The sequence below is a fragment of the Otolemur garnettii genome, unplaced genomic scaffold (genome assembly GCF_000181295.1).
Source record: "Otolemur garnettii isolate 467f Iridium unplaced genomic scaffold, OtoGar3 scaffold00033, whole genome shotgun sequence".
NCBI classification, from domain to species: domain Eukaryota; kingdom Metazoa; phylum Chordata; class Mammalia; order Primates; family Galagidae; genus Otolemur; species Otolemur garnettii.
The window spans coordinates 13,661,926-13,685,587 of record NW_003852428.1 but is presented as its reverse complement, the minus strand read 5'-3'; the positions used below and the strand labels follow the sequence as shown (position 1 = coordinate 13,685,587).

Here is a 23,662-nt window from a genome sequence, read left to right as displayed (position 1 = left end):
TCTTCTTACCAATGACTGGCCCAACCTGATGACACTGGTTTTTAATTTAATTGGCATAGTCCAAATTTTAACACCATGGACATTTTCACTGCATGCCACTTACCAATAAAAATGTATGTCTAGGTTTCACCATGGCCTTTTATATAAGTTCAGCTATTTTAAAACTAACATCACTTAACAATAATACTTCATATTGTGTGTTTAGTCATGTGCGCTGTTTTAAGCTCTGTAGATTTATTAACTTTGAAATCTCATGATCTTATTAGATAGATGGTATAATTTACCCAACTGCTATAATTTAACTTTGAAATCTCATGACCCTATTAGCTATTTGCTATAATTTATCCAACTTTAACAGCTGAGATATAGAGAGGTTAAATAATTTAATAAAATATATTTTACAACATTTCCAGTTACTGTTAATGTGAAGTTATGCATAGGTCCAACCTAAGAATAACTTTCACATCTTGAACATTCATCTTTGCCAATACAAGTCACATGGTTTTAAGCATGTTAACTAATTAAACCTCAGTTTACTCATCTGTCAAATGATCCTTGATGGGGAAGATTAATCAGGTAATGGAGGAGACTCATGTCCTTAATGATTTTTAGTTAATATCATAACTAGGAGTTCAGACACCTACTTCTATTCTTGGAATGGGAGCTTATAGTTTACATAATCTTGGAGAAGAGAGTTAAGCCCTCTGTTTTCCCATTGCTTTTACTGTAGAGTGAGAATAGCTCAATGTCCTTGGCTGATGACATCACACAGTTCAAGGTCAAATCAAAAAGTGTTTACAGAAGTAGTTGTAAACTGGAAACTGTACAAATTATTACTATTGTTGAATCAAGAGGGAGATAATTGCTTCTCCACACACTAAGAAGAATGTGTTCCACCTCCACCCAGGTTAATACAAAAGATATAAAGTCTCCATCTTTTTTAGTGGCTGAACAGTAGGGGCTACATACACCACAGCTTGTTAATCTACTCCTGGTTGGTGGGCATTTAGGCTGTTTCCACATTTTGGCAATTGTAAATTGAAGTGTGATAAAATGTCTAGTGTAAATGTCCTTATGAGAAAATAATTCTTTTTTTCTTTTGGCTAGATGCCTAGTAATGGGATTGCAGGATTAAATGGGAGGTCTAATTTGAGTTCTGTAAGGATTTTCCATACTTCCTTCCAAAAAGGTTGTGTTACTTTGCAGTCCCACCAACACTGTAAAAGTGTTCCCTTCTCTCCACATCCACGCCAGCATCTGCAGCTTTGAGACTTTGTGATGTGGGCCATTCTCACTGGGGTTAGGTGATATCTCAGAGTAGTTTTGATTTGCATTTCTCTGATGATTAGGGACACTATTCTAATATGAAGGAAGTAGATGAGCTAATACAAGGGGTGTAGGGGAATGAGCAAATGGGGAGAGGGGAGGCATTGGGGGATGGGGGGGTCACAGTGTATGCCACACCTCTTGGAGGCGGAACACAATTATAAGAAGGACTTTATCTAACAAATGCAATCTGTTATTTAATTCTTTGTACCCTCAATGAATCTCAAAGTAAAAAAAAAAAAAGAGGGAGAAAATTGTTTTGACCTTAAAAAACAGTTCTCAGGAATACTTTCAACAAAGCAACTCTCAGAGATTTTCTTGGGATACATTAAACTTGTCTCTAAAGTTCACAGCCCTTGCTTCTATAATTATGGATCAAACCCAGCAAATTTAATATTCCCACTAAAATCATGATAATTCACAAATCTTTGTAGTATTCTGTTCTTAATTTACATAGACACAGAGCAGTGTTAAGATAAAAATAATTTTATAAAAATAATTTAAATAAAATATGAGAGTATTTGTACAGTTCAAAGTCTAACTTTAAATTTTCTTACCTATTTGAAACTCCAAAGTCTAACCTTAAATTTTCTTATTTATTTGAAACTCCATATTTTCCAATGACCCTGGATAAACGGGTGTAATGAAAGTGATATTTTATAAACCAGAGGCTAGATTGCTTTTGCAAATAGTAAACAAGAGGTAAAATAACACTACAGTGCCATTCACTCTAGAAACTGGAGTTTAGGGCTCGGTGCCTATAGCTCAACCGGCTAAGGCGCCAGCCATGCACACCTAAGGTGGCGGGTTCGAATCCCCAGCCCGGGCCCGCCAAACAACGACGGCGGGCGTTGTGGCGAGCACCTGTGGTCCCAGCTACTTGGGAGGAGGAGGCAGGAGACTTACTTGAGCCCAGGAGTTGGAGGTTGCTGTGAGCTATAATGCCCAGCACTCTACCCAGGGGGACAGCTTGAGGCTCTGTCTCATAAAAAAAAAAAAAGAAAGAAAAAAAATAGAAATTGGAGTTTAGTAACTTTCCAGTTACCACAGTTGATACCTCCAAAGGAAACCAAATATATTAATTTGAGAAGAAACTTTTGTACAATTTTTTGATTAAATATATACCACTGCGTAAATGAGGAGATGGTATTGAATAGCTTTATTATCAAGAAATAATCCAAGAAAGTCAGATTACTTCTTGAATAACAAAGTCTTTGTACTAGCCTGGGAGTCATCCTAAAGAGAAATACAAATAAAGCCACAGCCCCACAAAATAATGAGTCCACAATGCTGAAAACTGAAGGGCGAAGAAATGAGAACTTAAGACATCTGTACACTCCTGTGATAAATAATATTGACTCTGACCACGCAGATGTACTAAATAGAGTCTGCATTTTATGTTCTTAATCTATGATGAAAAAATAAAAATGGGCAATTTCACCAATACCATTTGTTCTTGCTGTTAATATTACTACTGTTATCATAGGGCTGGGTTAAATATTACTTACTCTGTGTGGGTTATAATAAGGTCTGGGTTAAACATTATCTATTCTTTATGCATTATTATAAGGACTGGGTTACACATTAATTCTCCCTTGTGGAGATATTTAGTACCTACCTATATTGGTAATATAAGCATGCAGGCATAAAGGACAGCTGTTATCCTATTATTTTCATCATAAAGATAATGTTTCTCCACTAACAACCTCCACACTATTTGAACATTTATAAATCAGCTTCATGTTCAACAGGAAAAAATAAAATTTAACATAGAAAATGTATCATTCTATAAATTTATGAGAGTATAAAAATTACAGTGAAATTTGTAAATGATTTGAGGATGATACAAATGGTTCAAAAAATCCGGATTCCTGACCTATTCTCCTGAAAACATAGCACAGGAGACCTGGGGTGCTCTGAGGACCCCAGGTTAGAATCATGTAAATATGGCAGGTCTGTGAGAAGACTGTAGCTTTGACGGCAAGTTCAGTATTAGCTTAATTGTAAATTACACTCTACATTTAATTTTGTTACATGGGGAGTCTATGCTGTGACTGACAGCTTAATTTATTTTTAAAGAGAACTTGAAAGATTTTTCTTGTGACTGTATCTGAGAACAAAGTGAATGCGTTTAATAGAAAGCTCACTCCTGGGGAGCTAAGACTGGTGGAAAGTGAAGAAGGGAAACCCCAGCAAAAATTGGCTGGAGTCGACCTCCCAGACAGAGGCACACACGTCTCAACAAATCTTTAAATGTATTTTTTTTTTTATCTTCATAGGGATAATAACATGTTTTTTATGGACAACTCTGCATCTTGCTAAATATTATTGCATGAATTCCTCTCTCCCCTCTTCAATACCTTATTTAGGCAAAGTTACAGAGCATAATATCGGTAGCCTTTGTGTTTTACTTCATTTATGTACATTTGGAGAGCAATGTGGGAAAAAAACTCATTTTAAAAGTAGGGAAATCTAGGTTTAATTCCTCCCATGGAATTTAAGAATCTATGACCTCGAATAAGTTACAAAATTTCTCTTAGACTCAACTTATTCATTTTAACATGAGAGTCATGCAGCCTTCCTTCTGGGCTTCAGAAAGATATGAGCACTTATTTGTGTTATGACACATTAATATTATTAGACTTTACTTTTATGATTAAGAGCAACAATTACAGCTACATGAAAATAAAATACCTTAAGCTTTGGAGAGACAAGGTTTTTGTTCTAGACTGAATTTTTCTACATGGCCATAAGTCCAGGTATGGCTGGGGCTGGGGGAAAGTTCCCTAATTTAATTTCCAGTACTCTCTGGGCAAGAGTTTAGTTCCACAGTTAGAGCAGATGCGAATGAAACTATCACATGTGAGTTCCTCGTCTACTCATTTTATACAAGAGTATCACAAGAGGCTGCCAAATGCTTTGCTGAAATCAGAAAGCAAAGCATCTTCACTGTGTCACTGCTTGGTCTGTGTGGTAATCTGTTGGAAGAAAGAAAAAATAAAAGGCAGTTTGTAACAGCTCCTTCTCAGGGGGTCTGGTGGCTCCTTCTGAGATCATTTTACACTGTGATGCCACATAACTGACTTCACAGTTAACTCCAAGACCCTCGTTCGTCGATGAAGCCTCTTTGCAGAAGGAAAAGACCCTTTCCCCATCTGCGTAATGTTGTCCAAATCCCAAACACACATGAAACCAGATTTCTTTTCCCTATTCTTCACTGGAAATTCAGTTCTCAGAGGCTTGGCCAGGGGTTAATATTCTGGAATGCTCCAACTCAGTAATACCTTTAAAAAGCATCTTGTATATGTCTTACACTAGAAAAAGAGATGTCCTGGGCCTGCCTATAAAGGGATTCATCACTCAAGTTCCAAATTTGAAATTTGGCTGGAACTCACTTGGTTGTAAGTGATGGAAGTTCAATTTGAAGTACTTAAAGTAAAAAATAAAAATGACCCAAAACAAGCAAAACCAAACAACAAAAGAGAATTGATTGAAAGGACACTACTAGGACCGCCCACTGAATCCACAAAGTGGAACAATCACATGTCCTGGCTCTCTCCCCAGGGCAGAAAGCAAGGCGTCCAATTATCCACAATCCCCATCACATAGACCAGCGGACTCCACTCAATACATAACTCCAGGACAAAAAGACTCAAAAAACTGCACAGATATGGGCCCATCATTCAGGTAACTCTGAGGCCATCAATCCTCTATGACATCATGAGCACTGGGCGTCTGGACTGTACCCCAAGCAGGGGCTTACGACAAACTTGCCAGCTCCTGATGGCGCCTTCCCTGCTAACTTCTGCATTCTTTATGCCCGACTGGTTGTGATACTACACCATTATAACGATCTGAAAATTTAATCTGTCCTTAAACCTGGAGGAACTGTTTTCAGCCCAGTGTTAGGGAGTGACATTTCCCTAACAAAGGGTGATCAGATGTCCTACTTCCAGTTCTTAAGTAGACTTGCTTTGGAGACAATAGTTTCTAATGCTACACGATAATAACTGGCCTATTGACAAACACCAAGTATTTATAAATTATGAGTATCTCAGACTACTAAATAAAGACTTTTAGAAGGAATGAAAAAATCTATATGTTTTAAATTGCACACAAACTTTATGGCTGCCCTGTATTTAAATACTGCCAATATTAAAAAAATAATTTGCAGTATTTCTTTTTAGTGATCAAATACTAATAAGAATTTGTGGACTAACAAATTGAATATAATACTTTAAAACTATCTAAGATTTAGAGAAGATCTGAGATCATTTAGTTAAATCTTCTCATCAGTTTAAGTCCCTCACAGATATTCACTCAGATTCTCCTTGCTTGATTCTAGTAACTAGGACTTCACGATGCCTTTCCATGAATTTATGGGCAGTCCTGCTGGGCTGACTGATTGATTATGTGAAGTAATGTTTTCATTTCCTGGCATCCTATCATAGCTTCATACCCGAGGTAGAAAAGGCAACATTTTTGAGCATGTTGTGCAATGTTAACTGATGAATCTGAAGCAAAGGGCTGGCCCTGCCACATCTTCTGCGGACAATGGCCACAGCCTGCACTGGTTACAGGGCATCTCTGTGCTGCCACCCGCTGGTCAAAAGGTCTACTAATGATCACCGCTTGGGTGAATTTCCTGAAGAGACAGCACTACCCACCTGTAATTGTTAGAACTTTCTTAAATTCGTCGTTTCCTAGCATCTTTGAGAATCTTTCTTCCATTTAAAAAAACTTCCCACCTTTTGAACACATCCCCACAGCAGGTCTGCAGTAAACCTTCCCGGGGAATGCATGCCCCTGAACCCATCTGGTTCTTCCAAGGGTTTGGGGGTTATGTAAGTCTTTGAGTTTTCCTTTCAGGTTCAAGTTACTCAAATTTGTAACCAAGAATCATGGCTGATGCAAAATTGAAATCTCCGCCCCGCCCAAATTTTGCTCCCTCATCCTAATTCTCTTCTCAGTGGTACAACCACTATCCAGGATTCTTTTGCACAACCACGTTTAAAGAAGGCCCCGAAAGCCCTCCTTCTCTCCACATCCCACCAGCACAGTTTGCAGATCAGACATCATGGGTTTTCCCACTGCATAACACATAACTTGGCTTCGAGACTCCTCACAGGCATGGGTGTGCCTCCCCATGAACAGTGGGGCGTACCACGACTCATGTGTGGGAACTTATTTTATCTACTAAGTAAAAATAGCAGATATTTTAAAAAATAATATTTACAAATTCTAAACTCTATCATTGATCTGCCATACATAGGTTTTTGTTTTATTTTATTTTATTTATTTATTTATTTATTTATTTATTTTGGTGTATGTCCTTTGGTTCTGGTCCAGAAGTTCATCTTAGAGTCATCTCAGCCCACCATCAAGAAGACAGACAATAACAAGTGATGGCAAAAATGCAAAGAAATTAGAATCTTTATAGGTGCAGTCTCTTTCCAAACAGTCTGGCAGTTCCTCCGAACCCAGAGTCATCATAATGCCTGGTATTTTGACTTCTAGATAATTTATCAAGAGAAATAAGAACATTTGTCCACATAAAAACCACAAATATCCACAGCAACGTTACTCCCAATAGGTAACAAGCGAACACAATCGAAATGGCCATCAACAAGTGAAAGGATCAATGAAATGAGGTGCATAAATACAGGGAGTGCTGGTGAGCAGTAAAAGCAATGAACTCCTGATGCACACAGGAAATGTGAAGGATCTCGGTGAGTGAAAGAAGCCATTTACAAAGGCTGCATCGTTACAATCCTATTTATGTAAAATGGCCAGAATGAGAGAATTTATAGAGCTAGAAAGTACATTCTTGGTTTCTTGTGGCTGTAGAGTTCGGGAAGAATGAAGAAAACTATTAATGGGCACAGGCTTTCTTTCCAAGGGGATAAAATATTTTGAAACTTGACAGTTGCACAACACTGAATACACTGAAACCACTGAAATGGGGGAATGGTGTGTGAGTGACATCTCAATAAACTATTCTGGTAAGGAGTCACGTTGGACTACACAGAATCTAAGACTTAGAAGCAGAGGAAACCATGGAGACAGTCTACCATGGCTGATATTTTTATAAACATGTAAGAATGAGAGAATTGGTTATTTTGCGCTATGTAACAACCTCAAAACCTACTGGTCATCCATGTCCAGATACTAGCCTTCTCCACTTCAAGCTCATCTGTGCATCACATGGCACCAGCTGGGGCTTAAGGAGTGATAGACATCAGGCTGGCAAGTGCTGGCGTCAGCTGGGACATCAGGTATGTGCTCAGACTGAGTGCCCGTCCTTAGGGTCCCCTTGCAAGGAGCCTGGGTGTCTTCACTTCATGGTGGTGGGTTTCTAGGCGAGCATCAACAATGACCAGGTAGAAGGCCTATTGGCCTGAAGTCCTAGTCATATGCTGTCACTTCTCCATAGTCTCCAAATGAGTTAAAGTGAAGGAGAGGGGCCACAGAGCCCAGTCATCGACAGGAGAGTGCCAGGGTCACATCATGGGAAGGACATTAGAGACGGGAAATAATGTTTTGGTCACTTGGTGATAATATGATCTGCCACAGTGAGTCTGGGGCTCTGCACATTCTTAAAATTCCCCTGCTCCATTCGCCAAGCTGCCATGTTTAGATAGACTCCACATTTCTGACAAAAAGAAAAAAAAATGAACTATTTGCTTCCTGTGTTGACATAACTGTGTTCACATTTTATGTTTCATTGAAGTGGCTTTCAATAATAGATTGTTTTAATACACCACCTGCACAAGAAAATGCTGAAAAATAAACCCTAAAGGAGCCAGCAATATAATAGATAGTTGGCTACAATAGGGGTTGTAATTTTTCAAGAGAAATCCTTCTTCTGTGAAGATTCTATTTCCTGTATCTTGAAGAAAAGATTGAAATTATCTAATACAAAGTTTTAGGGAAGGAAACTTTTAGTTTCTTCTGTAACCATCTGCAGAAATGTGCTCAAAAGGTACTTTGTACTAAAATAAATATTAAAAAGCTACTAATCAAAAAAAATGCACACATAAACAATACATACACCATTCCACCATTGAACCAATACACAGATAAATAGCAAACAGAAAAGGCTTGCTTCAAAATCTTTAAAACTTGGAACATTTATGAGAACATTAAGTGTTTCATCAAGCACAGGTATATGAAAAAATCTCCTGGCCCCAGCCAAACTGCAACAAAAATATACCCGGGCGTTGTGGCGGGCACCTGTAGTCCCAGCTACTCGGGAGGCTGAGGCAAGAGAATCGCCTGAGCCCAAGAGCTAGAGGTTGCTGTGAGCTGTGACACCACCTTACTCTATTGAGGGCAACAAAGTGAGAAACTCTGTCTCTAAAAAAAAAAAAAAAGATTATAAAATAAGTACTAAAGCAAATAGCTGGAATGCTCTGAGGCTCTGGGGAAGAGTATGCTTCAAAAGAGCAGTTAAAAATCACTGAAGGAGATACTCAACAAATACGATAAACTTGGCCTAATTATACACAGACAAAGACAACTGAGGGCACTGGTGTGTTTCTCGATGTATGAAGTTGCTGATGCGTGTATTAACATTATGGTAAGTTGGTTCTTGTATCTAAAACAAGGCACATACTCTAAGTAAAAAGTCATATTTTATTAATGAAGGATATAGTTAATAAGCCTCATTTTAAATTGAAAATACTTCATTCCACCTGATTAAATGAGCTTCGATTGAAGTTGTTTATAGAGGAAATTGCAGTTTGGGGGCCTGGGATTCATCAAAGTGTCTGGGCTAATACTGAAGCAAGGTGTAGGGGGTCCAAGCAGAAGCCCCAGATCTAATACAACCATTAAAACAAGGAAGATGAAAACCCTACAGCACGAAACTACACTAAGGGTTTCTATCACAGGTAAGCAAAGAATTTACTTCTGAGCTAAAGTAGCACAGAAGAAGACAGCAAGTTCAACCCCAGGTCATATCCTCAGTACAAACATACACACACCTCCCGGTGGTCAGCCCTGCTCCAGGGGATGTGAGACAACTGTCGGGACAGGAGATAAGGGTACAACCCAGGGGCCCTTGTCCACAAATTACCAGTAAGCTGGGGCATTTGTTAGAAAAAAGTTACAGTTATAGATGATGATTATCACTAGCAGTAACAGCGATATATCTTGTACTAAGATATATCATTTATATTAAATCAATTGACTACATTGTAGGAAATGTTTTCAAATATCAGGCTTCCAGAAATACCAGAAAAACTCCTGGCCTGGTAATTTCTTATCTTAATTATCCACAAAGGGGGGATCATCGTATTCCTGCAGCGTTACTGAGGTTGTGCTCTTAGAAGGCATTCGGGGGAGGTGCTGTTCCCAGTATAAGCGGGACTCCCAAAAGAGTATTTACACTCTGAAGATTTATTAGAAGAATAAATTGCCTCTGGCTTTTGACAGGAGGTCTATAGTGGGAATTTCAGGTCTCTGGTAAGTATTCAGAGTGCATGGTATTATTTAATAGAAGCTTTAGCTCATAGGTGGGTTGGGTATAAGGCAGACATTGTGTTTGGTCGGGGGCTTCTGTGCTGTGGAGATACTGGGCGTGGTGCTGGCCAACAAGACTGAAATGGTACTTCAAAAGCTTTGAAATAAATCAATGTCTTTAGACCTGCTTGATGTGTCAGAGTTCTACCTCCCAAAATAGAAGAGATGACAGTATCAAAATTTGTACGTGGAATTGTTTGTGACTGCCTAGAAAAATCATAGGTTAATGTTAGATAAACTTTCAGGTCATTTTAATTTTTAATTTGGGCATAACTTCTTTATCCAGCAGACCTTCCAGGATGTGTGAGTTGCAGACCGCACCCCCAGATGACCACTCTGTAGGCCTGGCGAATGGAGCCTAGTACTGTCCACCTCAATGCTGAAGATCATCTGTCACAAGTGATTTGCATTTTTTTTCTGCCTTATTGATATCGAGTCTTTCTTTCTCATAGTAATTAGGCAAGTGGCCCAGCTGCCTCCTGAGGCTATGACTAGAATGCAAAAGTCAGAACTTGTCATTAGTAAAAAAAGGAGGGTGCTGATCTTTACTTTTCCGAGGCAGGCCACAGAGCCTGCTCCCTCAGCACCAGGGCAGGAGCCTGCACGAGCCTTTTATGAGTGCAGCCAAGTGTCAGCAACAGGATGGATGGGCCACCTGGGGCCTGTTTACCTGGGCTGCTGGTGGTGCTGGAGAGAACTCCAGTCCAGGCCTTGACTCAGCAACAAGCACTTTCTACCAAAGCAAGACCATACTTAACCCACTGTGTTCCCTTCGAATCACATTTTCTTATGGACATTACTAACTAAAATGAGGTGTAGAAGCTCCTTGAATTATTTTTATTTGGATTCTTACCAATGATTTCCAAAGCATGATACAGATAAAATTAATGTCGTTTCCCCTCTCTTTGTCCTACTTAAATAAGATGAGACGGGTAAAGGTGCCATCCAGCTTGACCTCAGCAAAATGTTGGCAGACAGTTTTCAAAAATAGTAGACGACATATTATAACCCCGTTATTATATCTAAATGATGAGATGATGTAGTGCAGCTTAATAAAAAGACACCTCTATTCTGAGCCAAACAATCTAATTTTTTATTTCATTTCTACGGTAATTTCCTATGTGGCTTTTTCTTGTGTTTTGTTTTTCTTAGTTTTAATTCTTAGCATATATAATAGTTGGATAGCTTGTTAAGGTACCTGTGATGTTTTGATATAGGCGTACAATGTGAATTAATCAAATAAGGATAAGTGGGGTATCCATCACCTCAGGCATTTACCATTTCTTTACCTTAGAAACATTCTGATTCCACCTTTTAGTTACTTTAAAGTAGACCCTAACCTATTGAGACCCTAACCTGTTGAGTACAGCCACTTCACTGTGCTATTAAATACTGTTCATTCTATCCAGCTAGCAGGGAGTGAGCTGTAATTCTATATGGCTTTCACTAGGTCAAGAGACTATTTTTTAAAGTCTGCTATTTTGGTCCTAATAGTATATGGAGCAAAATAACTACTGAAGAAAAAAGTAATGACTTAATTATATACCTGAAGAAATATAAAAATATATTTTACAAAATATATGAACTTGAATATATCTCCTTTTAAAAAACATTTTCATTTTGACACAATGCTTACCATTGTTTCCTTGCTCTATGATAACTCCTGTGTTTTTCCTGGCTACTCCTACCATATTTGGTCCAGTTTCTCTGGATAATCAATGTTTTCAGCCCTTACTTCCCCTAGAATATTCTCTTTGTCATTTTCATACTCTGCACAAACCCTGCACTGGGCCCTGTTTTGTTTTCCTACCTGTAGCTTTTGTCAGTAATTAATTATGGCAAGTTTTCCAAGTGAGTTTGTAAGGGTCCTTAAACTCTTTTTCAAAACTTTGCATCAGGCAACATCTGTCAAAGTAGACCCAATGATTTATGCATGAAGAAGTATGACATATTATTTTTATTTCATACTGAGAAAACTGAATCAACTCAAGAGTTTAACAGAGGTAGAAAAATGAAATAAAATTATAATATTAAATAATTCAAAGTGACTCTATATCACATAGCCACTACAAAATACTCCTGATATAACATTAAGTGTGCAAAGAAGGATAAAATATTTATAAAGGAAAAAAATTGTGTAAAAATAATCTTATATTCACATAAAAATTCTGGAAAGATACAGCCCTAATATTGGCAGCTACCTCTGAGTGTAATATAATTTCACATAAAATTTTCATTTTATGTCTCAAATGTTTTAAACTTTATACAATGTACATGAATTACCTTTAGAATGTAAAATTCATGAAAATGACTAAAACATCACATTTACAATATTCAATATGATTTCACATTGAATATTTAACAATGAATTCTCGTAATAAACGTGAAAACACTACAAGAAATGTAACATCATGTTATTAATACAAACCCTAAACACTAAAAGCTAATCTTCTAATTTAGTGTCTAAACCCTTAGTCCCATTTTATTTTTCCCACTGCATCCTCCCTGCCCTACAGACCCAACAACTGGCACAGTGAAAGAGAACAGAGGGGAAGTCAACCAAATTAGCTCATTCCTGGAATGGAGTTTGGGGTGATCGAAAAGATGGATAGGTATGTAACAGTCTTGAGCAGAGTTACATACTGAAATTGTAAAAAAAAAAAAAATCAACTTTTAGGGAAAAAACATCAACGTATCTTACAGAAAATAACAGAATACACATAAGACGGTATTGGTAACAAGGATAGCGGAGAGGAGGGGTTGATCCATCAAACTTCTGGAATTATTCACCCATAACTGAAAAGCCCAGAATTAACTCCCCAAATCTAGAACAATTATTTTATCTTCCTTTCTCCCTCCCTTTGATACCTAGTTATACCTTTTTTTTTTTTTAAATCAAAAACCTCAAGAAGGCACAAACCCACTTCAAAACGAGGTCGTCCCATCAATCTCATGCCACCCGATCATGGCTTTCCCTCAACTTCAGAACGGTACAAGCACACTCCTTTCCTTTCTTTGTCTTTCTAGAAGCCTAAACACACAATCTGGTAAATGCATCCACACTCTCCCCCATGCTTCGTATACGGTACTCACAGGTCCTTCTAATCCTTCTTTGTTACAAACTACATCATGTACCACAGTTTAGTTCTGGGCCCTCCTAGTTTGCGCCTTCACCTCTCAATACACATCTCAAACCACACCCCTCCAAACACAGCTGATGAAAATTAGGTCAAAATCCAACTTTTTAAATTGTTCAGTCCACACCTGGCTTGAAAGAAAAATTAAATTCAAAAATCAACCATCAACTATAATAATTCTCATTCTAATTTTGATGCATGGAAGAAAGTTGAACTGGCAACACTAGGCTATGGATAGTTCTTTCCTTCTCTGACTAAATGAATATAAAGTTCACCGGTCTTTGCAGATAATCCTCTATCTTCCTGACCTTTCCTCTAGGTGTGTTAATTTCCTTTTTTCTTGGGATGATAATTTTGTCATTAATTGCATAAAATGCTTTCCAAAATACCATCTGGAAACTGATTAATAGCTATAGGTCATTTTCTTGATAACTCATTGCGTTATCAGAAACTATTGTTGGAGATTATAGTAACACTAATAATGCTGAAAGATTCTGCAATGATACGTGGCACTGGAAGAATACTAATTAAGAGAGAATTTTAAAATGAGCTCCTTCCAAAGAGTATTCTTGTTATCTAGAGCTAAGTTTCTTTAAATCACAAATGTAGACAATAAATAAAAAGGATGGCATGCTACCTTCTGAGCCACATGAAAGATCAAAATTAGTTTTTTTTGTAAGATGAATATTTAAAATGTTTTCTTAGCGTTTTCACATGACACAGCTTATGTAAAGTACTCAGCACGATGGTTTTCCCCATAGTGAAATCCCTGGAATGCCTCATACTCTTACTTTCCCATATTCAGTACAGTAACAAAAAAGCCCAAAGGAAAAGAACATCTGATTTACCACCTAGAAATTATCAATATCCTAAATAGTGGTATATAAAAATTTCTCTGAAATCAAGATTCTAATTTAAAAATACCGTGGTTTTTAAAGAACAAGAAAAATTAGGGTAGTAATAGAGTATCTGGGGATATAAATGCTCTTAATTTGAGGAGTGTTTTTTATCTGTATAAATCATTTGGATTATTTTTTTGTCTCTTTATTTTGCTTATTGCCTATCTCCTTTACCAGAATAATCATTTGGATACTGATTAATACACTGATTGGAGAATTTTCTTAAAATTTCATTCACAATTTGATTTTGAAACTTTTTCATATGTTTGTCCTGTTTTTATTTTATTTAATTAATTAAATCAAAATAATTAATTATTTTTGTTGGACAGGTTCTCACTCTGTTGTCTGAGCTGGAATGCAGTGGTATCATAGCTCATTGCAACCTCAAATTCCTGGGCTAAAGAAATCCTCCTGCCTCAGTCGCCCTAGTAGCTGGAACTTTAGGCACATGACACCATGCCCAGCTAATTTTTTATTTTTTCTGTAAAGAGGGGGATCTTACTATGTTGCCCAGGCTAGTCTCAGACTCCTGGCCATAAACACTCCTCTTGCCTTGGCCTCCCTAAGTGCTAGGATTACAGGAGTGAATCAGTGTCTAGCCCAATGCTACATTTTTAACTTCTCTGCTCATTACTTGAAAGCAAATTCTAGATCTGAGAATCACCTGTGGAAATATAGTTTTATGCATACAGTAGGAGCTTGATAAACACTATCAAATAAATGGAAAGAAATGACATATTTACATAGATTGCTACACACATAGGAATTTCCATTTAATCTATTATTATTAAATTTACTTGGTTTCATCCAAATGATATGATCAGAGTTATTACATGCCTGACCTCTGCCCTTCCTTCCTCTTCTGATAAGGGACACTCACACGGAAGAAGATGGGCTTAAGTCACCTCTTTCTTACAGCCTCATAGGCGAGAGACTTAAAAACTGCTAGACATGAGACAGATGGGTCTGAAACAGAGAAAATTCTCCATAGGGTGTAATATAAATCACAGCTCTATTTGTATTAATTATAAATGTGTGAAATTTATCTGTTAAAAAGCAATGAAGATGGAAAATTCAGCTAAAGAAAAAAATTGATGAATGCCTTTTCATCGAGGAATCCATGACCTCTGTGTTCAAAGACTCCGCTTACAAATATTTCAGACTCACCATCATGCTCGTGCTACATGGCACTTAAAATTTACCATGACTTAAGGTTTCGTCTGTGGTTATAAATTAGCATTTATTTCCATGCAACATTAGCGACTCCCTCCACAACTTGTATTCTTTATCTCATTAGCAACTTACTCTAATATGCTCTATGAGACTGTGTTTACATATTCAGTACCCTTTCCTGTGCCTTGCCTATGTAAGGTGCTCAAAAACGGTTCCTGAATGAACAAATAAATTGTGGCCCCTCTGAAGCAGGAGCCAGCCCAGAATATACACCTGCTCTGACAAAAGAATAGCTTCCTTCTTGCAGGAATGACTTCCAAAGGGAGAGGACTACAGTAGTACATTGTGTGATGCCATAACATCTCTTACTTGAAATTCCCTAAGTGAATAAATAGATTTCTATTTTCCTGAGTACCTAAAGACAGCAAAGAAAAATTGTTTAAATGAATAGATTTATCAACATATTGTACATATAAGAATCATCGAAGTCATGGACTTTTCAAGGCACTTTTTCTTCATCTCAGATAGTATTTTTTTTTTTTTTTTTTGGCCAGGGCTGGGTTTGAACCTGCCACCTCCGGCATATGGGGCCAGCACTCTACCCTTTTGAGACACAGGTGCCGCCTTTGGATAGTATTTTTTAAAAATATATTCAACTTAGCTTTAGTTCCATACATAATAGTCTGTATCTGAGGCGAGTGGAATACAAAGAAAAAGCAGGAAATTGCAATAATGATTTTGGACAAAATTCCCCAGTAAAGGAAGAGTCTGGTCTACTACATCAGACCACCCCAGAAAAGTTCAAGGAGTTTGCTGCTTGTTAACTGCTGGTTTCCCAGGGCCCAGGGCCCAGCTCCCAACCTCTGTGCAGGTACCTCAGGGTGCTCTGTCTCAGTTCCCCCGACAGGTGTTCATTCCTCCTCACACTACCTACCTGCCACAAAGACTCTCACCTTCACTGCCCAGAAGTGAGCAGTAAGTGTTTTCATTACTTTAAAAAGAAGTTTTCACAGGCTTGTTATTATATCCTCATCAAGGATTCTGAGAAGTCAGTGTATGTACAGCAGCACAGTTTTGCCTTAAATAGCTCATCCACTTTCAGCATTCAAATATCACTCTTTGAGCTGAAGCAATATGTCCTGTTATCCAAACCCACATAATATTTATTCCAGTATCCCAATTCTTTTTCTTACTTTTATTCTTTTGGATCCTCAATCTCCTCAGTCCATCCCTACCTTCCTCTAATTGTAAATACAAAGGTAATCAATAGTTTCATTCCTTTCTGTATTTTTCTAGATGCTCATAAACATGTACAAACCAAAAGTATATTCAAAAATTTTGATTTGACAAAACAAATCATACCATACCTGTCATTTTCTTTCAAAAACTTTTTTTGTCAATATTTTACACAAAGGATATATCATTTTTCTGCTTCTCCTCAAGCAATATCCTTCTAATTCTCTCATTTTTTGCTGCTTCAAATAGTTTTGTAATAAATGTCCATATACATAAAATATTATGTTCTAGTTCACTCGTTTCTATAAAACATATGTCTGAGCATGACTAAATCAAAAGCTAGCGAACATTTCAAATGTTAATTCATAGAATCAGATCATTAAAAAAAACATTATAGCAACTCATATTCCCATTTCAAGTGAAAAGGAATGTAGATTTCCCCAACCTTAACCCTTCATTAGCATACAATATATATTATTCTTTAACTTTTGCCTACCTGGTAGATTAAAAAGCTATCTTATTTTTATTTAAAATGCTTATTTCTATAGATGCATTGTTTGCACTCTTCCTTCTGTTCAAATTCATATATCCACTGCCTAATGTTCTAATCTTTTGTATCTCTTTTTTGCATCCCTTTAGGGAGTGTTCCTGTATTAATCATGTTGTCAACCCTTTGTCAGACTTGGGTCACTTCCTGCTTTTGGATTATTTTTCTACTTCTTACGTTGCATTTCGCCCGGCTATCATGGTGAGTACTCATGTTGCCAAACGCGTCCGCCATTCATGGATGGCGTCCATCTGAGCTTCCCGTCTTACTTAAAGCCTTCTCCATGTTCAGTTTATGTCACTGTTTCCAAAACTTTCTTCCAGGAAGTTTATACTTTTATTTTTACCCTTAAAATGTTTTCCCTTTGCAACTGATTTCCATATACGGTGTAAGTTAATGGCTTTACTTTTCTGACAGATGTTGAATTAGTTATGCTAATAGCATTAACACCACTTCCTTGCGCTAAACCCAAGTACTAACTTTAAATTTTTTGAATATTTGCATCTGTTCTGAACACTCAGTTATGTTTGCTGCTTGTTAATTGCTCTATGTCTGGAACACAGCGATCACTATTTTGATGTTTGGTCAGTTAACATCAAGATTTTCCTTGCATCCTCTTTAACACGTGCCCTTTAACACAGTTCAGTCCAGTTTGCCAAAGAAATAAACAACCAGCCGCAGAATCCTGATTACGACTGCCTAAATTTTATATGTTAATTTGGGAAAGAATAACATAAGCTTTTCTACACAGGACTATGGCAAATATTTTCTTTTATTTTGAATTACTTTATGTCCTTTAATGACGGGATAGTTTCATCAGACAGGACTTGTAGTTTTCTTGATAAATGTATTCCTCTTTTTTTAACCTTTACCCCTGCTCTGAAGTTAGTCACTTAGCAAGATTTCCTGATTATACCAGAATAAGAGTGTAACACACCCCAACTGTACCAAGGCAGTCCCTGCACAGAGCCCAGGGACTGGCAAGAACACTCTTGCTAGTTCCCTTTCCATTTCCCCTTAAAAATAATCAGGTAACTCTCAAGACTGAGCATTTGGAAGCAAAGGAATCAAGTAATACAGCCCAAAGCTCAACCCAATTTCCTGCTTACTATGGTCACAAACTGTACCGCCCACTCAGTCCACTCCACATTCCCCTGCGCACCTACCCATCAGTGCATTTCCTGGAGAGGTGGCACATCTTGACTGAGAGCACCATTGATTCTTCCTGCCGGTGGGTGGACTGTTTAGGTAGTTTGCTACCTTAGATCAGTTCCCCCTTATTAAACAGAAATCAGTGTCCCCTGCAGCACTGCTTTTTGTGCTGAATTGCTCCATTTTAGGCTATTGGTCTGTTGAGACAGTTCTGGAGTCGGCTAAGTTATGTCACTCCCACCTTGCTACGCTGGCTAATTCAGCATCACCACATCACCTACTCCCACAGGGGCCTTGTTGCTTTAAAACATATTTGTTTATTTTCTAATGCATGCTTGGAAGAAGAAGTAAATAAAAGAATCTTGATTTTAATTTAGATTTTAATAGTAATCTTTAATTGCTTACTATTTCTTATTTATAAGAAACATGACTTTTATGAACTAATTTCTTTTAAGTCTAAGATTTAGAGTTCATTTTCTTGTCCTTTTTTATGGCAAAGTAAGTTCAGACGAAGACTCATGCAGCCCTTGATTAATCTGAGAATGTTCTTTCCTTCCAGATTCATCTCAGAGATGCTTGGAAGACTAATTTGCCGTGGCCTAAGGTGATATTCGTTTTGGTCATATACATTAAATCATTAGCCTCCTGGATATAGTTTGAAAGTTTACCCAACTTTATTATTTTCTGAAGACCAAATACTTTCCCTGCATGCAGATCAGAGTATGAAATGCCAGATCTATCAACAAATCTGCCAATGCTTCACCTACAGGGAATTTTAAATGTAAAGTCTTCTTTTTTTCCCTCCATGGAATCTTTTTTCAAATGAAATGGCCTAAATCATGAATGAAAACAGATTCAAAAGCCATTATGATCATATTTTAATATTTATATAATGAGCACCAACATTTCGCTAGGAAATCATGACATTTCTTCAAACATAATTTAATCCTCATTATTCATCTAGAAAAATAAGTAAAATGCCCCAAACGTGTTTCACAAAAACAGAATGTTTCTACCTGTTCTTTGACGGAGGCCAGGATGGCGGAGGTGGTTTCCGTCTCAGAGCCATCCCCATTGGAGGTGTTTAAGCCTGGGCTCAGGGAGCTGGTCTTGTCGGAGGCTGAAGAAGGCTGGTCTGGGACAGGCATAGCTCCTAGAAGGCAAGAGAGCACACTCAATCCAACTGGGTGCTGTCATTCAAACAGGCCTCAGCATCAGGAACTTAAGAACCCCATGTCAGAAAAATGAAAGGTATGAACTTCAGAAAAAGAATGTGACATACCTACTGAAGGGGACAGCACAAGTAAATAGAATACTTTGTCCTTATGTCAACCCCAAACAAATTCTGCAACCGACTCGCAGCTTTGTACTTTGTCTTGGAGGCAAACAGGGAAGGAAATGATGAGAAAGAGAAGGGAAGTGAGATGATGAAGAATAAAGAGGCCAAGGAGAATTAGGCCTAAGACGCTTGGCCAACTACGTATTTATATTTGTTTTAGATAGATTTATTTCTTGCCTTCTGGTATATTTCCAACTCAAAAGAAAATCTATCAGATAATCCTATTTGTGAAGAAGTTATATAAAATAAATGACTCATAATTTATCATCAACTTTAGAGATGACTGAATTAACATAAGAAGCTTACTTGGTATCGTGAAATACACTAACTAACCAGTCCACTGCCCACAAGTTTGCTACGCTTTGACTCCACAACAGACGGTGGACAAAAATGCCTAAAAGCAGGCAAGGCCCATTGGCCACTGTTTATTTTGTCTGAGTTTATTTATTTGGAAGGAACAGAAAAATTCAAATAACATTAAACCCCAACGCATAAGTGGATATATGTGCACAGGTGAAAAATAAGATCCCTACAAGTTATTTTGCTGTATTGGACTTATCTTTATCCCATAAATAAAGAAGATTTCAATGGTCTGAATGTTTATGCTCCTAAAATTCATATGCTGAAATGCTAACTCCCAAGGTAACAGTATTAGGAGATGGGGTCATAAGGGCCTTTGAGGGGTCAGGAGGATGGAGCCCTCACAGATGGTATTAGTGTCCTTATGGAGGAGGCCTGAGAGAGATGGCTCACTCTTATCACCACATGAGGACACAGCAGGAAGGCCCATGGAGAAGCCAGAAAAGTAGCTCTTATCAGACACTGAGTCTGCCTGCACCTTGATCTTGAACTTCTCAGCCTCTAGAACTGTGAGAAGTAAATTTCTATTGTTTAGAAGTACCCAGTTTTGTTTTGTTTTGTTTTGTTTTTATATTTTGTTATGGCAGCCCAAACAGACTGATAAAATAATTGTACAAATATTCTCTAGCAATGATCATAAACAGACTAAGCAATAAACTGGGGGCAATCCCCTTCTCAATTAAAGAGTGAGGGTAATCAAAACATTATTTTCTTGCCTAAAGCTATCATATGACATGGCCCTCAGGAACCAGGGTTGTATGAATATTAAAATATATTTCCTATAATACTATATCTTAGTGTTCTCGGTTTTAGATTAAGTGATATAATTTTCATAGAAGACCTTGCCTTATGTTGTTATTAGCTAAATTTAATTAATAATTTAGAGATATGCAAACTGAAAATGTTCTGTTTCAGAATTTCACTTAAAATATGTGATAAAAAATGGTCATTCTAAATTTCTCAATGAACATTCTAACTTTGGATCTGTTTTTATTTTCTGAAGTAAATTACTTATAATATTACCAATGGGGATTAGAACAGTATTAGAGAAGTAAATCAGTTACAAACACAGACTGTGTGACAGGATTTGGGGAAATAATATTAACAGAGCAGAATCTGATGAGCAAAGAGGATCAGATTAATATGATTCGGCAACATGTGGCATAGCTGACGAGAAAACTCTAAGTGTTTGAGGTGATGGATGTGAACGAGAAGACAGGAAGAAACTTAGGGAATCATGGTGGTGGGCTTGGGAAGAATGGAACAAAGTCTATTTGTGCATTCAACTGTCTCTCATATGTGGTTTTCTCAGTTGATCAAGTCTCGTAATCATGCAGAATGTAGACAAACATATCAGCAAATATTATACCCAGGTAAACAGGTGAATGCCTGGTCTTGATTTAGGAAGCCCAGGGGCAAAAAGTAAGCAGGGAGAGAAATAACAGCTCTTGTGTGCAGTCACCTGAGTCCCTGAGAGAGCCACCCTGGACTTTGTATATCCACCCATATCTATGTCAGTGGCTTTCCCAGCAGACTCTACACAATAGTCTCTTAAATACTGGAAAAGAAGGAGTCTTATATATTTTTCATTCTTATTTTAATTTTTATGTCTTCTAAATTTTACTGGGTCCATGTGAATTCAGGCTTGAAGCAGTATTATTGCCAGTACACGTTTTGACAAAGAAACAGTCTAAGGGCCCAAAGTTATTAAGTAGCAGAAGTGTGTCTGCACCTCAGGTTACCTACCTTTTATTTCGATTTTAGTGTTTCTTTGATGTGTCAACCTATTTCACCTGTACTCCTTTCAAAATGTTAGTCTGCACACTAATTTTTATGAAATGTAACTCTTAAAAGTATGACAGTGACCTGTCATAATAAAATATGGTATTTAATAGGCACTGAATCGAGCTTTATCCTCAGGCACTTGACAAGTTTGACCCACACAGCATAAGGAATAATTAGGCCTGTTTATCTACCTCCTTCCTCCTTCTGGCAATAATGAAAAGAGAAGTGAAATCTTGAAGGCTTATGCCACCATACAGAGCTCTCGCTACCTGAGGCAACCTCTATTCCTGAATGCAAATGATTTGGGATAATTCCCATCATTCATGGCTTTTCAACACTCAGATCTAATGTAACTATCAGTCCTCACCACATCTGCTTAGAGAAGACTGTCGCCCCCCACTTTGATCTTCTCCGCTCAGAGCACGCAGAGAGATGAGGATTCATGCCAAAGACCTGCCCCAACCAAGCCCTGGATTGCTTTACAGGAAGTATACAAAAGCCTTAAGCCCCTGACTTCGTAGTAACGTGGCCAAATGCTTTCGTCTTAATCAAAGCTAATCCACTAAAAATTAGTATTTAATCTATGCTAAATCCAAGAAATCTGGAAAGAGTACAGAAGGAGAAAAAAAAAAAAAACAAAGGAAGAGAAACTATTAGCAATTTTGCAATCCTAGATAAGTATATTCACTTTGACTGGGATTTCGGTGATTTGTTTTTTCTGACATAACTTCTTCTGCATAGAAATTTTTAACTAATGGGGGTATTAATGTAACATTTTTGAATTTCTTCTTTCTTGCTCAGCAATATCCCATGAACAATTTCTTATATCCACAAACATTATTCCACAAATTAACTGTAATGAGTACTTAATAATCTGTATACATCAAAATTTACTTATCTATCTTTTATTAGCAATTATAATCCCTTTTACATTGATGACATTTTTAGTAGATAAATTCCTAGCCATAGAATTGATGGAATAAGAAATCAGGGTTGTGATTTCTATTTTTCAGACTTGTGATAGCCAAAGTCCTGCGACCAGGCTTGCCCAAATACCGTCCCGCAGCAGATGTCATGAGAGTCACATTAGCCCTAAGGACCTCAGTTATCCTCTTGGGCTTTCACCAATGCGATACAGTAAAATGTATCCCTCTGACTTCTCTTTCATTTGACTATGAGCACAGTGGACATTTACTACAGACTTATTCATCCTATACAGCACTTCTTCATAAATCTCCCTCATATTTTTCCCTTTACCTTCAGCCAATGACTTCAATTCCAGGGACTCTGAGGTTAAACACCTTGACACCTCCCTGCTCCTCACACCAAACAAGCGTCAAAAGCCTGCATGCAGCCCCATTTAGCCTATTTCCTTCCCTTGTTAGATCAAGGAAATAGTCCCACCCCCTCGAGATAGTCCCCACCTCTGTTCTTGATTCATTGTTCCAAAACACAAAATAGGGGCTCAGTGACAAACTTTCAGCTTTACTATCACCATGAGGCATCAGTTTCATAATTCACCACCACCCTATGCCCACGTCAACAATGAGATCGGGCATTGGAATACTAAATACTGTCATTAAAAATACATAAACATGAGAAATTTGTTGTCTTAAAGTGTTAACATATCTTAACATATTTGATTTTTATAACCACCTACTCCATCAGCAATATTTAAAAGACTACTATGTAAAATTAAAGAATAAACACAAAAATCTTTTTATTAATATTAGCGTACACAGAATGTATAGATGAGTACAGATTAGTGACATGGATGATGATACTGAGCACCTCACTCAGGGAATCACTCTGCTCACCCAGACTGTAATTCTGTATTTGTACCGAGTACACACCAAAAAAGACAAGGGCAGCAGTGTCCTCATTCAGATGTACTCACACAGAAAAAAATGACTCTTCATTTCTTATTTTATAAAGAGAAATTTAAAATTGCTGCTTATCATAAATAATATAGTCATTAATAGTTGTCAAAGTGAGAAAAAAACTGAACAGAAACTCAATCTGTCTATGTCCAATTTCCCACATCTAGTTCAGACTCTAACACTTAGAAGCCAGTTAATAAAAATCTGATAAGGTAATGTACCAACTATTAGAGGAAAATCAATAATGGCGCTTAGCAGAGCCTGTAACATAAGTAAAATGGGCTTTGCCTTAGGAGCATCTCTCT

General features: G+C 37.5%; 1 protein-coding gene across 2 annotated transcripts in view; it reads right to left on the bottom strand.

Annotated features, from left to right (window-relative positions):
- Nucleotides 1-23,662, bottom strand: part of CTNND2 (catenin delta 2) — an 889,124-nt gene that overhangs the window by 714,443 nt on the left and 151,019 nt on the right. For both annotated transcript variants that reach the window (XM_003789546.2, XM_012805017.1), the window contains exon 2: nt 19,010-19,146. In XM_003789546.2, the coding sequence (XP_003789594.1) occupies nt 19,010-19,146 (137 nt within the window). The remainder of the gene's footprint in view (nt 1-19,009; nt 19,147-23,662) is intronic.